General features: G+C 42.8%; 1 protein-coding gene across 7 annotated transcripts in view; it reads left to right on the top strand.

Moving 5' to 3' along the window:
- DACH2 (dachshund family transcription factor 2) overlaps positions 1 to 17,914 on the top strand; it is a 417,731-nt gene that overhangs the window by 20,417 nt on the left and 379,400 nt on the right. For 3 of the 7 annotated variants that reach the window (XM_073589884.1, XM_073589881.1, XM_073589879.1), the window contains exon 2: positions 15,890 to 15,967. The exons of the other annotated variants lie outside the window; for them this stretch is intronic. In XM_073589884.1, the coding sequence (XP_073445985.1) occupies positions 15,890 to 15,967 (78 nt within the window). The remainder of the gene's footprint in view (positions 1 to 15,889; positions 15,968 to 17,914) is intronic. 7 annotated transcript variants of the gene reach the window in all.

Here is a 17,914-nt window from a genome sequence, read left to right as displayed (position 1 = left end):
AGCAAGCAGAAATCTTTAACACAAACCCGCTCCATCCCAGAATCTTTTAAGTTCTTCTGTGTGCTTTTTTTTTTTTTTTTTTTTTTTTTTTTTCCCCTGTTGCCGCCTGTGTCAGGCCATGTGCACACGTTGCGGATTCTGCTGTGGATCTGCAGTGTTTCAGGCTCTGCGGGTCCGCAGCAGATTTAGGTGCGTTGTACAGTACCATTGTTTTCAATGGTAAACTGAAAAACGCTGTGCACATGCTGTGGATTTTTCCGCGGGTTCAAATCCGCAGCAGGTCAATTCTTTGTGCGGAATCCGCAGCGGATTCACACCTTCTCCATTGTAGAGGTGTGAAACCGCAGGCTCATCTGCAGGTAAACCGCAGGTCTTTTGACCTGAGAATTTACCTGCGGATTTTTCCAAATCCGCACGGAAAAATCCACAGCAAACTACGTGTGCACATAGCCTCAGACGTCACTGTAGTACTTGCATTCTGTTATACATGCACCAGGTGGAGCAGGATGAGCAGCGTATCATTTCCCAGAAAGGTGGAATTGTCGTAGAAAATGTTCTGAATAAATGACACGAGACACCACGATCTAGAATCCCGCATCTCTGGTTCCTGGGTCATTGGTCGAGTGCAGCTTTATGTACGATCAGTCCAGGAAAAAGTTAATTTGCAGGAAGGAGAGTGGAAGTCTTGGCAGAGCCCAGTAGCTGGTGGCTTCACACGAACTTCTAGGAAATCCCATCAGGAGACAGGGGGCGAAGCTGGCATCTGGTGGAGCCGTCTATTTTTAGGAGAGATAGAGCTTTCTGACATGTCCCCCACCCAGGGCGCACGGCTCCCTCCGCAGATGGGCTCTTATTTATTACCGTCATGTAGGACAGAATTGATTGTCTTCTAAAATTAATTTTTTGTTTGCCTCCAGCCCTCCTCTAATAGAGGACACAGTAGCCTGTTTAATGCAGAAATACTGTTTAATCACATTAATATCTCAGCCCCCCCAGGCCGTGAAGTTAATTGTACAAACGAACAGCAAAATCCGTATCTTTAAGTTCTTTTTATGAATAACTTATGTAAATCGCTTCTCTCCTGCCCTTCAAAGCACTAATCATGTAATTAGGAACGATGTGTAATAGGTTCAGTTTGATACAGAAGAAGGGGGGTTAATGTCAGGAGGCAGAAATCTGCGATCGGATGGTAATATCTGGATTGTAACCTGTACGGGGGGATGAGGACTATCCCCCCCCAATCTCACTGTACAAAGTAGGAATGTCGTCGCAGAATATCAAATACGGCGTTATTCCAGGTTACAGGATGGACTGTTGTCAGGTGCGTGCAGTCACAGGTGGAAATGATACATCGGTGTAGTGAGGCCTGGAGGCTTCTTCATTGCAAGATATAAATTGAGTGATCTCATAATAAGAGGAATGCATTTACTTGTAACTCTGATCTCTCGTAACATCATTAACGGGCAAAGTGCTTGTAAACCAACCAATTTACTTTTTGAAGAATGAGCTCTTTTTCGTTTTGTTTACTGCCTGCTGTCTAGGTTACCGGCCACTGCTGCAGTCTGTCGGCAGCGGAATATCTCCTAGGAAAAGGAGTGCAACAAATTTTGCTATAGAGATTGTGAGTGCTGCTCTGAAGTTGTGCACATCAGTCTCTGCGCCAGAAGCAAAGTGATGGTGCTGGTCCAAAGGAAAACGGGAGGCTGCGAGGGAAAGGAGCAATGTGCTCCTGATTGAGACCTTGGGGCAATCCCTTTACAGAAATGCTGATCCTGCCATTCACTATGAAATAATGGGTTTTGGGTTAGAAGGAATTTCCAAGTCTGAAGCCACTTTCTAAAAAAAATAAAAAATTATATATATATACTGTGTGTGTGTGTGTGTATATATGTGTGTGTGTATATATATATATATATATATATATATATATATATATATATATATATATATAATATATAATATATATATATATTTTGGCCTGTCCTTTTCCATATCTCCACCACGGCTTGATTACCTCCTCTTCTGCTTAGCCCATGAAGCCTCCAGAGGATCCACCTCCATGTTTTTGTCACTGGTCCTGAAAATTAAGAGAATAGGAAGACGAGCAGAGTAGTCGGCACGTGACCGGGAAGGGCAGAAACCTGGAGGAAGATGGTCATTGTGCAAGCTCTGGAATGGGGCAGAATTGTCACTGCAAGAAAATGGCAAGCTGTGAGATGTCTGCAGGTTAGATTAGTGTGCAGAATAGTAAAATGTCAGGGAAGCCCCTTTTAAACCTTACATTGTAATCACTTAACTGTAGGAGTCACAGGGCCTCAGAGTTGAAATAAAGACATTTAGTATTATTTCTGATTGTCAGCCTCAGTAATTGGTCCATATGTTTCCTGGCTCTCGGCATTAATCGCTGGGCTACTCGTGGCCTCACCAAATTCCTCGCCCCTCTGACCATGGCCATTTAAAAGCTGTTCTGTGCGGTGGATGCAAAAGTTGAGTTACTTTCCAAATCCGTTACTTCTGACTGCTGAAGTCTGAGATGAGAGCCTTGTCTGCTTTTATTCTGTGTATTAGATTCTCGGCTACATAGTATCTGGTCAGGATCTGATGTTTTAGCAGCTGGTATTGCTTTTATTTATCATCTTGATGTCTCTGGTTCTAGCTCCAGTGTTAACCCCGTCCTTGCCTACAGACTGCAGACGAGCCACGCAGTTATATTTGGTGTTTTCACTTTTCACGATAACATTGAGTCCTTCCAGAAAGATGGACATTAATAAGAATTTATAGCATCAATTTTTAGAATCGTTTGAAATGTCTCCTTTACGGCATCCAGACAGAGAAGTTGACTCCTTCGAAGCAAAATCTTAGCGGCTGGAGCTGGGTTTATATTGTGCGCTGACCGTTCACTTGATGGCTCCAATAATGGGGGAGGTACAATATATATTATGAGCCGCGTCTGCAGCTGTGTAATCTGGTCTTGTGAGATGTGTGGCTGCAATGCTCCAGTATAAAGAGTGGTGCCGGGGACAAAAGCTCACGTAGGGCATTACCCGGAAATGCCGGCGGTAACTTCATCGTGAAATTGGCATACAGGAGAAGGCAAACCTGGATGTGTCTGCTGCGCTGCTGGATCAAGAAAGAAATCCAAGCAAAGTGGGGAAAAAAAAAGTTAATTCAGTTAATGTCAATGCATTTTTGAGCTGGACAGACTTCTTCCTTGGGCAGGCCACATAACTGTTACAGAAAGATGCCTGCAGTGAAATAGATTTTAAAAATTTCTTTTGGAATCTTCAATGTGGTTTTGTGTGGAGGAATGAGTCTATTTGACTTGAACACGCGCTCAACTTTGTTCCCTCTGTGATTGGATTTCTTCATTAATCCAGAAGAGCAGCAAACACCTCCACATCCTATATGGTTAGTATAAATAACACTGCACTGTTACTTTAAACGTTGTGTGACCGGTCATGGCTACATTATACAGGTTACAGCACTCTTTTCTCTTCAAAGTGCCTATGTGGTATATTACCTGCAATGTTCTAGATTTCGCCATAGTCAGTCAGTCTACACTTTTTTTCCTTTCTATTCATGAGTCAGGAGGCTCAGGATGAGCAGTGCTATAGTTTTACCATTGCTGAGCAGGTAGACGCCTCCGGACAGTCTGGCGCTGAAATCCTGAAGTTTTGTACTAACGATGTTCCCACATGGGATTATTTCACCATTTATTGGTCTCCTGTCTCTGGGCAGGAGCCTTGATTATTCCGGTCCACGGAGACGCAAGTTTGTTAAAATCCCCAAAAAATTAACAAAGGAAACAATCATCATTTTACATAAATGCCATTGGACAATGTAACAGTCTGCGGGTGCGATTCCGAATTTCCATGACTTTCCCTTCTGGTCTTCACACGTGGGTCTGGGAGGAGGAGGAAGGCTGGTTTCTTGGATTCGCCATCATTTCGTGGCGCGGCTAACACCTGGTTATTCATTCTGCCGATTTGACCGCCATCCACTTGTTTTATTGGGTGTTTCATATTCTCAGAAATGATGAGACCGCGTCCTAATTGTTTTGTTGGCTGTTGCTGGATGAGTTTTTGTTCTTCCAACTGGTCCCTATGTTTCCCAGAGCTCGTATATAAGTGGTCTGCGGCACCACCAGACTTGGGTCAGTGGGATGGCTTCTAATTGTGCCGAAATACTCTGTACTGCTGAGATCTGTGTGTCAAGCTTTCTGCAGGTTGGTACATTGCCAGTGGTTAAGTGTGGCCCGTACGGGTGTCCACAGCTCAAGGTGACCTAGCAATACTCTGCCTATGATGATGGGGTCTTCATAGGTGGTCTGTTTGCTCCACGGTGGTGAATTATTGCGCCCAGTGATGGGTAAGATTGTGGTGATGTGAGCAATCACCAGGAGAGGGGTTCAGAATTCAAGTTGTGCAAGTGTGTGATTATTTTTGGATTCTTCACAACTTTCAAGATCTGTTTATGGTCAGGAAATGAGGACTTTCTCTGTATTCAGGGGATGGCAATAGAGTCAGAACTAATACTTCCCACACTTGAGGGTTTGTAGACAATCCTGTCATCAGCAGGAATCCCTCCCATTCTGATGGCTTGTTACATTGTGTCAGGAGTCTGTGTACTGCACCTCATACAGTGTTTAGACTGGATGCATTTGTAACGAGCCCTCAGCTGGCGGAAACATAAGATCTGTACAGAATGATATTCTCTGCATCCTGTCAGGGAATGGAAACATTTATTACATTTGTTATGACATGATTTCTCAGTAATGGTGGGGATGCAGTATTACTCAAGAGGCACAGGCATGGAGGCACGGCACTCGCATCCATCTACAGAAGAAGCGACCCATCTAAATACCAATAACTATTGGAAACTGATTAATTACAAGACCTCAGTCAAATGGCTTCATGATTTAAGTTGCCAGTAAATCGAAGCGTTGTCTAAGGGTTTGTGTGCGAAGGGAATCAGGAGTGTGGAGCCTCCCCAGTCTGAGATGCTCGTGAGACCTCCGCTTACCGAGGCTTGAACAGAACTTATACTAGTATAGACCGACGCTAATTACACAAGATTGACACTAATGCAAAATCGAGCAGAATGCGTTGACATGTCACCTCTGATTACCGTCATACCAGTGACATATAGAATAATCTATATGAACTGCAGTCACTCCAGAGCTGCAATCACAATTCTGCTGGTGCAGTCACTGTGTATATACATTACATTACTGATCCTGTGTTACATCCTGTATTATACTCCAGAGCTGCACTCACTATTCTGCTGGTGCAGTCACTGTGTACATACATTACATTACTGATCCTGAGTTACATCCTGTATTATACTCCAGAACTGCACTCACTATTCTGCTGGTGCAGTCACTGTGTACATACATTACATTACTGATCCTGAGTTACATCCTGTATTATACTCCAGAACTGCACTCACTATTCTGCTGGTGCAGTCACTGTGTACATACATTACTGATCCTGAGTTACATCCTGTATTATCCTCCAGAACTGCCCTCACTATTCTGGTGGTGCAGTCACTGTGTACATACATTACATTACTGATCCTGTACTGATCCTGAGTTACATCCTGTATTATACTCCAGAGCTGCACTCACTATTCTGGTGGTGCAGTCACTGTGTACATACATTACATTACTGATCCTGAGTTACATCCTGTATTATACTCCAGAACTGCACTCACTATTCTGCTGGTGCAGTCACTGTGTACATACATTACTGATCCTGAGTTACATCCTGTATTATCCTCCAGAACTGCCCTCACTATTCTGGTGGTGCAGTCACTGTGTACATACATTACATTACTGATCCTGTACTGATCCTGAGTTACATCCTGTATTATACTCCAGAGCTGCACTCACTATTCTGCTGGTGCAGTCACTGTGTACATACATTACATTACTGATCCTGAGTTACATCCTGTATTATACTCCAGAGCTGCACTCACTATTCTGCTGGTGCAGTCACTGTGTACATACATTACTGATCCTGAGTTACATCCTGTATTATCCTCCAGAACTGCCCTCACTATTCTGGTGGTGCAGTCACTGTGTACATACATTACATTACTGATCCTGTACTGATCCTGAGTTATATCCTGTATTATACTCCAGAGCTGCACTCACTATTCTGGTGGTGCAGTCACTGTGTACATACATTACATTACTGATCCTGTACTGATCCTGAGTTATATCCTGTATTATACTCCAGAGCTGCACTCACTATTCTGGTGGTGCAGTCACTGTGTACATACATTACATTACTGATCCTGTACTGATCCTGAGTTACATCCTGTATTATACTCCAGAGCTGCACTCACTATTCTGGTGGTGCAGTCACTGTGTACATAACAAGTGCTTCTCACAAAATTAGAATATCATCAAAAAGTTAATTTATTTCAGTTAATTTATTTATTTCTGATCTCATGAGAACTTTCTGAACGTCCCGCGAGCAATGGACGTGGGTGGAGGACGTCCTCATCGCTGCGTGTGAAAGGTAAGTAACGATCGCTGCTGCATCGCTGTGAGATCTGCCTGTGTGGCAGCTCACTAGCGACCATTTAGCGATGCACCAGCAATCCTGACCGGGTCGTATCGTGGTCAGGATCGCTGGTGCATTGCTAAATGTAATGGGGCACTTACTGCCGATCAGTGCAGGATTACTAATGTGTGAAGTGACTGTACTTATGATAAACTTGTGTGATTTCCTGTTTTTGCTTTCTTTGATTATTTAGCCATGTTGTCACTGGATCCCTCTTTAATGTCGCTTTCCAAGTGTTGATTATTTTGACCACTGCTCTTATTTCACTCATGTTGCATTTTTTGCTCTAAAACTCAAGATATTCTAAAAACACACCTTCATTATGTCACCTAATCAGTGCCATGAAGTAAGATTCTACAGCAGGCAGGAAAGATTGTGTGCAACCGGTTTTATTTTCATTTATTCAACACGTTTAGTTTATTATTTGAATCTGCTTTTTCTCATGTCGTGTTTGTCACTCTGCTCTCGTTCAGTTGCTTTTCATCTTTTTGTAACATTGTGTATTGCATTGTGTTATCAGTTAAGGCTGTGTGCACACGCTGTGGATTTGGCCGCTGCGGGGCCGCAGCAATTTTTGCTGCGGTGTACAGTACCATTATTCCCTATGGGAATACAAAACTGCAGGGCAGACGGTGCGGATTTTTCCTGCGGTTTTGAAACCGCAGAAAGAATTGACATGTGAATTCTTTCTGCGGAATCCCCTGCGGTTTGCCATCTCCTCCATTGTGGAGATGAAAAACCACAGGGCAAAACCGCAGAGCAATCCGCAGGTATTTTACAAAATCCGCGCTGCCAAATCCGCACCCCAATCCGCAGCGTGTGCACATACCCTGAAACTTTTTATGTATTACTTTCTCGCATCCTCCACGCTCTGTTTTGGCTGCTTGAGGCTGTGTTCACACACAGCGGTTTTTTTTAGCGTTTTTTTTACCACGGTTTTCGCTATAAAACCGCTAAAAATAAGCTTCCCAGTCATTTCTATGCATTTTGCACATTGAGGTTTTTTTACCACGAAAAAACCGTATCGCGGTAAAAAACGCAGCATGTTCATTAATTTTGCGGATTTTCCCTGTTTTAGGCCTCTTCCATGCGGTTTTAAACCGCTGCGGAAAAAAAACGCATCAAAACCGCGCAAAAAACGCAAGCGGGAAAAATAGGTGTGGTTTCTGGGAAGGGATTCAGGTTTTTGAGCAGAAAATTTCTGCAACGTGTGCACTTAGCCTTATATTCTTCAGTGTGCGATGATTTGTTTCTTCCTATTCCTGTTAGTGACAGGAGTGCTGCTCTCACACACGGGTCGGCTCCTTAGGTTTGTGTGTTTTTTTTTTTTTGTTTTTTTTTTTTGTTTTTTTTTTTACCATTTTGTTGTTTGCGCAGTAATTCTTCAGTAAATCTGCGGTGTGTGAATAAGCCCTTCATGCATAATAGGACTTATTCTGACACATTACTTCTGCAAATTGCTTTCCCTTGAGTTAGAGTGATCTGTGAGTATAAACCTGGGATGGACGTAGGAGCTTGTTGGATGCTGCTCACAATAGACATTCAGTAATGAGACATAAACGGGAATGCATTGTTTTTTCCAAGATTATGTTGAAAATTGTAGATGTACGGTATGTTTTTTTTAATTTCTAGCTGGGAGGAAACTTTTACTACATACACAATATTTTTGCACACCATTTAGTGTGGAATTCTTATTGCTTCCATGTGAATACATGATCAGATATTGTGTAGGTATTCAATATAGGGTAACAGTCTGGGGGAAAAAAAGGATTGGAAACTGTTTGGACTCTTTAGAGGATCTGTTGAAGTTTCCGAAAATGTGATCCATTCATGTAAATGCATCTGTCGAGGCGGCAAGCACAGATATTTCTGCAAATCCCATCGAGATGCAAAGGACAGTCATTGAGATGTTAGCAATAAATCTGCTCCATGTGAATAGACCCTAAAAATTGTTTTCCTGGTCATCTCATTTTTGCCTAAAAAAGTATAAAAAATGTGTTATAAATGTCAAAATATGAAATGGTTCTGTAGGCATTAACCCCTAAACCTATGAACTATGTATAAGCACTCCTTCTCTGCAGCGCCGCCACCTGTGAAACAGGCCTTAAAGAGACGGCATCCTCATTTTTGCAACATATTTATAATGTTTTGTTTTTACTTTTACCGTGTCTTATGGCGTTCATCACCCGGTGCCCCCAAGAGCTTGCAATCTATATGGCTGTAAATGCAAGAGCAACTCTGCCAAAGGTCGCCAGACAAATAGAAGAGTTCAGAGCCGCCTCTTGGGCCATAAAGCCATCTTTATTGCTTCCATCCGTCTTCGGAGATGCACCCCACAATGGGAATTGTTGAGGCCGTTACAAGGTGCAGTCCCGGTTCCATTTGCCTACAGTAAATAGGTTGTCAGACGTGTCAGGCAGAAATAAATATCCGGCTGCTTAAAAGGGGAGCAGGGTTGGCTCAAAGCATCATTGAGAGGATTGATTTATCCGCCGCGCGGTAATGACTGCAGATGTGGCTCTGTTATTCTAGGGCGGCAATGAAGGTGATGAGCTGATAATGCCGGGATGGACGCGGCCGCTTTTAATTACCGACTGGCGTTTTATTTGTGCTCGTTCTGCTTTACTCCGGGTTTGTGTGTTTTATTGATGGGTGACCTTGGGGCTTTTATTTTTTTTATTTTTTTGTGATTTGTTTTTAGGATGTTTTATTCATGATGAATGAAGTAGAGGCACACTAGCAAGTATTCATCTCATCCACAGACGTCCATTTATACGGCTAGAGGGAACATTAATTGCTGTTGGACCGCCAAATCTTTCAGAACTAAGAGGATGAGGACCAATTCTGAATCATTAGTGTGAATCGCATGTCAGAAAACATTCACCAAAAAGTTGTCCTGTCGACAGACATGTAACAAGAATAAAGGAGGCGCATAGTGCACCGTGCGGCAGAACTCTTGTACGTTCAGCCTTCAGGGGAGTTTGTGGCTTTTTGCTGCCAGTTTCTTCCTCTACATTTCTCTCCAGCTATTGGGTGTTTCCAGAATACTTTTCGACATAGATTTCGAGTCCTGAAGGCTTCCCTATGGCTGCTGATGTAGAACTGTCCGCCTCTCCGTCTCCACTATTCCTGTGCACTTTTGGATGTGCTTTTCCTCATGTAGGTCCCATTGTGTAGTGTTTCTTACACATTTCACTTTTATAGGGTTCTCTTGTCAATTTTCCTCTTTCCACCACATCCAAGGAAGGTCCTTGACTTTCACAAGTAGCAAATTATCAATTGGGAACTGTATCCGGAACACCTACGATGTTTGGAGATGCTCCGGTTCCGTTGAGACTGCTTGTGCTTGGGAATGACATTTCTGGATCGGTCGGTTGGTCGGTCGATCGACTCTTGTCTTTGCCATCACAAATCAAGCAAAATGATTAAAACTGGACATTTTCAAGCCTTAAAGCCACTATTCATAGGATAATTGGTCATGTGACTGTAAACAAAAAAAAAGTGAGGTCGGAGATGAATTATTAATTGATCACTGGTTAATCTGACCTGTCTTGCATAGCTTTTAAAGGGAATACGTCAGAAGGTTTTGCTATGTAATCTTGTAAGCAGCATGATGTAGGGGCACATCATTGTGTCACTTAGTTAACTGGCTGCAGCAGTCATGATAAAGTGACAGTTTTCACTGCTGAAGAGCTCTGAAAGCTGAACCCTGTATAACCCCGCCCACACCACTGATTGGCAGCTTTGTTCCTAAACAGTTCACAGAAAGGTGCCAATCAGTGTTGTGGGCGGGGTTACAGAGCACTGGACTATGAGGCACAAGACATCTAGTCCTGCACTGGTAGTCTCCTGCTGATACAACACTGATTGTATTGAAACAGATCCCAGTAAGGCTACTTTCAGATTTCCGTTTTGAAGCATCAGGCGCGATGTGGAGAAAAATGTGAAAACCGGATCCGGTGCCTGTTGCCACCATTCCGGCTTTTTTCCCATAGACTTACATTATCGCTGCATTGCGCCTGATGGCCATGCGGCGTGTCCGGCTTTTGCCGGAAACAGCAAAAAATGCCTGTCCGGCGTCTGCAAAAAAATGTTCCATGCAACGTTTTTTGACAGCGCCGAACCGCTTTTTTGCAGAGCGCATGCGCAAAGACGCTCTCTCCCTCTCCTGCACTGTATCCGGCAAAAACAGATGATCCGGCAGGCTGCGGCTTCTACCGGATCCGGTTTTACAACTTTTCGCCGCAGCCCGCCGGATTTAAAATCCGGAAATCTGAAAGTAGCCTAAGTGACACATCGCTGGTATGGGGGTCTAAACCCCTTTAATGTGCAGCTCTCAGATGATATGGCAAAATCCTGCTGACAGATTTCATTTAATGCTCTGGCTTCTTTATTTTCCTGCCAGTCTTTTCTATTATTGTTCTTGTGTCTCAAGCTTTTCTGTATTGGACACCTGGAGATAGAATTATATCCGAGACATTTGACCTGATGAACTTTTTTTTTATTCACAGGTGTCGATAATGACCACAACTGTCAGATTATTGGTTTATGTTCTGTTCCTGCTGAGACTGATAAGTTGGAGCAAAGAGACGGGCTGCGATCATTGACAACTATTGTGACCATTTCCCTTCATCCACTGACAGATCAGCTGCGAGGTGCACAAGCCTCCTGCCCAGAGATATAAAGTGTCAGAAGTGATGCATCATAGAATGGTAGAATTGGAAGGGACCTCCTGGGCCATCTGGTCCAACCCCCTGCTCAAAGCAGGATTCGCTAAATCATCCCAGTCAGATGTCTGTCCAGCCTCTGTTTGAAGACATCCATTGAAGGAGAACTCACCACTTCTCGTGGCAGCTTGTTCCACTCATTGATCACTCTGTCAAAAAGTTTTTTCTAATATCTAATCTGTGTCTCCTCCCATTCAGTTTCATCCCATTGCTTCTAGTCTTTCCTTGTGCAAATGAGAATAAAGTTGATCCTTCTACAATGTGACAGCCCTTTAGATATTTGTAGACAGCTATTAAGTCTCCTCTCAGTCTTCTCTTTTGCAAACTAAACAATCCCAAATCCTGCAACCTTTCCTCATAAGACAGGGTTTGCAGACCGGTCACCATTCTGGTCGCTCTTTTCTGAACTTGCTCCAGTTTGTTGATGTCTTTTTTAAAATGTGGTGCCCAAAACTGGACACAATATTCCAGATGAGGTCTGACCAAAGAGGAGTAGAGGGAAATAATGACTTCACATGATCTAGACTGTATGCTTCTGTTAATACATCCTAGAATTGCATTTGCTTTTTTTGCTGCTGCATCACACTGTTGACTCATATTCAGTCTGTGATCTATTAGTATACCTAAGTCTTTTTCACATGTGCTGTTGCTTAGCCCTATTCCTCCCATTCTGTATATGCTTTTTTTCATTTTTATTGCCCAGATGTAGTACTTTGCATTTTTCCCTGTTAAAAACCATTCTGTTAGTTGCTGTCCACTTCTCCAGTTTATTTATATCTTTTTGAATCCTCTCTCTTCTCTAGTATTAGCTATCCCTCCTAACTTTGTGTCATCAGCAAATTTAATCAGTTTACCCTCAATGCCTTCATCTAAATCGTTGATAAAGATTGGGAGAGAGAGAAAAGAAAAGTTGTAATTTGTGTAGATTCTACGACTTTCATTGGTTGGTGTAACTTTATGTACAGGAGAGAAGTTATCCTACAGGAAAACCCTGCGCCCCCCCCCCCCCCGTCAGCATCGTTGTTTTTAAGAATCTACGTTTCATTGACAAACTATTCCTTGTGCTTTTAAAAGGATATCCCGGCCATCTGGTCCTTGGTGCATCACTTGCATCTCTGCATCATATTTGATGGAGGCCAGCCCCTCTTATAACACTCCAGTACTGATATAACCTCCAGACATTACACCATATGTGACTGATATCAGCCTCTTATAATGCTCCAGTACGGATATAACCTCTAGACGTTACACCATATGTGACTGGTATCAGCCCCTCTAACACTCCAGTACTGATATAACCTCCAGACATGACACCATATGTGTCTGATATCAGCCCTTCTTATAAACAGGGCTGTGCAGTTGTTAAGCCAAACCTCCAACTCCGTTTCTCTGACTCCCCCTTACATGGCTTATGTGTAAGTGATAAATTTACTGTAAAAAATGGTAAAATCAGGCTTTTAATCACTTATGATACCATGATTAAGATATTTAGATAGTACATAAAATGTATTTATTGGAATACAACTTTAGAACACAAACTTTAATAAATTGTAACCATACAATACACTATGCAGTAATTAGGGAAAACAGTTCAACAAAAACATACTGCATAACATTTGTGGAGTCTATGAATTTGTTCTGAGAAATAGTATCGCCTCCATCACATCCTCTTTCATAGATGACATCAAATCAGACCCTTATATACTTGAGTATAAGCTAAGATCTTCAGCCCATTTTTTAAGGCTTAAAGTCCCCTTCTCGGCTTATACTCGAGTCATATACTCCAGGGGGGCGTCAGAGGAAGGGGAGCGGGAGTGTCAGACCATACTTACCCCCCCTGGCGCGTCTCTGCAGAATCCCCCCCCCCCCCCGCTTCTCCCATGGTCTCAGGCTCCTTTCTTAAGTGGTCACGTGGTACCGCTCATTAAAGTCATGAATATGCACATATTCATGACTAATGAGCGGTAACACGTGACTGCCGAAGGAAGGAATAAAGACTGTGGAAGAAGCGGGGCTGCAGAGACTGCTCCAGGAGGGGTAAGTATATGCAATATTCACCTGTCCCCGTTCCATCGCTGCACACCACTCGGTCCTCTGTCTGTGATGCTCAGGTCAGAGGGCGCGATGACATAATCTGAACAGTCACTGACAGAGGGACCCGGAAGACAGAGCGGTGCACGGCGGTGGAACGGGGACAGGTGAATATCTCAGGTGCCGGGGCCCTGAGCCAGCGGTGACACCGGCACCTGTCCCCATAGCGCACCGGTGTCCCCGCCTGCTCAGGACACCGGCACCTGGCCCCCAGCGACGAGAGACGTGAGTGTCATTTTTTTTTTATTTGCAGCTGCATATGGGGCATAATCTATGGAGCAGCATATGGGGCATAATCTATGGAGCATTTTATGGGGCAGCATATGGGGCATAATCTATGGAGCATCTTATGGGGCCATAACCTTTATGGAGCAGCATATGGGGCATATTATTCTATGGAGCATCTTATGGGGCCATTATTAAACTTTTTGCAGCATTATATGGGGTGTATCTCATGTACAGCACCATGGAATCAATGACGCTATATAAATAAATATTAATAATAATAATTTTATATGGAGCATCTTATGGGGCCCATCATGAACTGTATGTAGCATTATATGGGGCTCCTGATTCAATATAGATATTCAAAAACAGTAACTTTAACCTACTGATGTCTCAATTGATTTTACTTTTATTGATATCTAATTTTATTTTTGAAATGTACCAGTAGCTGCTGCATTTTCCATCCTCGGCTTATACTTGAGTCAATAAGTTTTCCCAGTTTTTGTGGCAAAATTAGGGGGGTCAGCTTTTACTTGGCTCGGCTTATACATGAGTATATACGGTATATACAGTGGGGAAAAAAGTATTAAGTCAGACACCAATTGTGCAACTTCTCCCACTTAAAAAGATGAGAGGCATGTAATTGACATCAATACAGAAAATCACCTTGTCTAATTTGGCAAGATTTATTTTGAAAATTATGGTGGAAATTAAGTATATGGTCATTAACAAACATTTATCTCAAATTTTGTTATATATCCTTTGTTGGCAATGAAAGAAGTCAAACCTTTTCTGCAAGTCTTCACAAGGTTGGTGTCAGATCTCCACATTTTTCCTGTCTAATATACTGTAATTATTTTAAGGATGGATAACAACCTCTCTACACTAACTTGGGTTGGTGGCAAAGCACTAACCACATGGGCAACATCTCTAACAATTTCAGGGTGTTAAGGATTTGCCTCGTGCGCAGTCAGTTTTGCTGAACGATTGAACTAGTCTACTTTGAGAGAAAGTGAAACATTTTGCTGGTATCTGGTCAGTCTGTTTGCTCTGGGAGTGGGATCGCTTTGCCTGCTCCATGTTAAAATATTTTTGCAGAATTAAATTCCTCATCTGATGAGGCTGAAGATATGGCTGCAGTAGCACTAGAAGACCCCAGTCTTCCTGCACTTGGCGGTCCTGTAGCCCACTTGCGCTGCTACTTCAGTCAGAGCTTCTTTTCCTTTAGTAAGCTGTTGATCATCTAGCAATATAAGATGACTTGGGTCCACATAAACAGCTGCCAAAAGAATTTTATTTTCTAATAGTGTCTCCCTCCGTTTCATTGATGCCGCAATGCCATCTGCGATTGAATCTCTTCTTTGGGACAGGCAAAACAAGTTATTCCACTCCTTTATAAAAATGCCAGGAGTTAAATCCTCAGCTAGTAACTTTTTAGTCACTTTAAATGGGTGATGAAGCAATTCCTTCAATTCAGCCACCTGTGTCCATTGACCTTCGTGTAGTGTTACCTGAGGGTTGGCCATATCTACAAGGAAGGGTTTCAGCTCAACCAATCGCTCAATCATTAAATAGGTGCTGCCCCATCGAGTGGCATGATCCACAATTGCCCCTTTACCAGGACGTCTCTTCAGGATGGAATCAATGTCTGGTTTTTGGTGCCAGAACTCCAATGTCCTCACTTTGTTAATCAGAACTGCAGTATGTCCCTCGTCCAGACTCTTATTGCCGGCTGCAGCATGTACACAACGTGGCGCATGTGATGAAACTACTTCAAAGCTTTCTCATTCAACAAGATCATCTAATTAAGTATCATTTTTCTGTTCTTCTGTAGTAATATCTGTTTGTTCCTCTGTTATTGGAACAGGACTGTGGCCTTCCATCTCCAACATACTGAATGTGAAATGTTCTTCTAGCTGCTGCTCACCTTCATTATTCTCATTCATCAGTGTAATTGTACTGATAATGTATGAAGCATTGCCAGTTTCAATATCAAGGACCTGTTCTTTTTTGAGTTCATAATCTTGCAGATCTTTTTCCACTAAGGCCTGGAGAAACTGGCTGCTGTGATGAGCTTTTAGTATCTTTTGGGGTCAGTGTCTTGGTAACAATTTTCTTGTCACAAACAAATGGAACGTTTGATAGCTAAATAGATCACTCTGTGATGTGTGTAGGCATCCATTTTAAGAAATATGAAGTGTATATTTTTAAGATCATACTTTTGGTTATGGGCTTCATCAATCACTAATTTACTATTTTTTTTTTTTCTCTTTCCAGAGAAACACCAAGTTTGTGGTCCATTTCTCCATTGAGAGCTGTAAAAGCTGGTTGTGCAAATAACAATAATGGTACACGGTCAGTCACAACAAGCACTGAGTTGTCTTTTATACATCTGCTGTCATTGTTACAGTAACGTCCTCATTTACAAAATATCTAGTACCTGATGTTTGAGACGCTCTTTCCTCCTCCTTTGCCTGGTGGGAAGTTCTGGGCTTTGATTTCTTGGTGTCGCTCTGATCTTTCTCAGTCACAGCTTTGAACACTTCTGGGTGTAAGCATTGTAAGTGTCTTTTTAGATTGGAAGTTCTTGTAGGAGGATTTTTTTTTATCACTGCTTGAGTTTGCACTGATTTTTGAGCTTGCAGCATTTGTTTTCACCTGTCATACACTGACACACAAAATATTTATCTTGAGTTGATGTGAAATGCTCAAATACAGCTGATGTCATAGAAAGCTTCTTGGGCCCTTATAACGCTCCAGTACTGAAATAACCTACAGACATTACATCATATGTGACTGGTATCAGCCCCTCTTATAACGCTCCAGTACTGATATATCCTCCAGACATTACACCACATGTGACTGATATCAGCCTCTTGTTACGCTCCGGTACTATTACAAGCTGTTGATCGCCCCGGGTTTTGTCAGTTTCACCAGTCCTCAGACAATCATTGCTCCACTATTCTGATCAATGGGTAACATTAAACGTAATAATAGTGTCCTCCTAAATCAGCCGCTCTCTAGAATTCAGTCTGCGGAAAATAAAAATAACATTTAGCAGACACTCGTTGAGCTTTCACCTCTATTAAAGCGTCTTTCCATTCACCTCCCATAGTATAAATGATGGTTCTCTGCCTCCTCGGGGCAGCGTTACATCCTCCTCTCCGCACTCACCTCCTATTTATAATAATGGCTCTGAGCAGCGGTAATAAACGCTGTAATAGGGTGGTGTCAGCGCCGGAGCTAATCACCTCCGTACTGTGGTATGTGGCGCGGAGCACATGACTCCACTACTCGCCGCCGCTGGAGATATTAATTTCATCGGCTTACGATCCCCAGTAATGGATAGGAGATTACACAGCATGCTCCGCAGTCGTTACACGCTCCCCACCAAATTGCTTTTTAACTAATTAAATTTAATACAGTCCTGTGCCAGCGATTTATGAGAAGTGGCACCAGCATTCAAAGTGTTAAATGCAAATCCCTTTCCAGCACTAGGGCCGCGGTCCGCTAACACTTGTTCCGCAGTTCGCTCCGTTATAAAGTGTCTGTAGCGTGGCGCTCCGCTCCTCCGCGTGCGTGCGAGACTTCCTGTCACTGCGCTGCGGTGGGATCAACTCTGTGTTCTTGGATCTGCTGGGATTGTGCACCTAGAAAAATGGCTTGTAACAATGTATCAGTGCTGGAGTGTCTGGAGTCCAGCCTGAGTGTCATGTTCCTGATACAATGTCACAGTCAGGACCGGAGGCGCTTGTGCTGTTGGATTTTACGCAGATTTCCTAAAGTGGATACTTTGTTACGACCTGTAAGTCTTTTGACGTGACAATGTTCGGGAACCAGATAGTTTCTGCTCACTGACAGGAGGAATAGTTTATTACAGATGAGCGACTCAAATCTCGGAAGATCGAGTTTGCCTTTCATTTCACCCCCAAAAATTCTGATTTGCTAGAATCTTTTTTGGCTGGATTCTGAAGGGTCGGAAGGGGGTAAACAAAATAATCACCTCTCCCATCACTTTCTCCGATTCATACTCCTCCTCAGATATTGTGACGCTAAGGCTGTGTTCACACGTAGCGTTTTTTTCGCGGATTAGCCAATAAATCCGCTATAAAAATGCTTAAAATAAGCTTCCCATTCATTTCTATGCATCTTGCACTTTTTGTGCATATGGATGCGTTTTTTACCGTGAAAAAAACGCTTTGTGGTAAACGCAGCATGCTCATTAATTTCGTGGATTTTTCCGCATTTCTAGCTCTCTGTGTGTCTGGAACCGCACAGAAAAAAAACGCATAAAAACCGTGC

This window comes from Dendrobates tinctorius, unplaced genomic scaffold, assembly GCF_039654945.1.
Source record: "Dendrobates tinctorius isolate UK_male_01 unplaced genomic scaffold, ASM3965494v1 ptg000114l, whole genome shotgun sequence".
Classification (NCBI taxonomy): domain Eukaryota; kingdom Metazoa; phylum Chordata; class Amphibia; order Anura; family Dendrobatidae; genus Dendrobates; species Dendrobates tinctorius.
The sequence above is the reverse complement of the archived record's forward strand: the minus strand, read 5'-3'. Positions and strand labels throughout refer to the sequence as shown.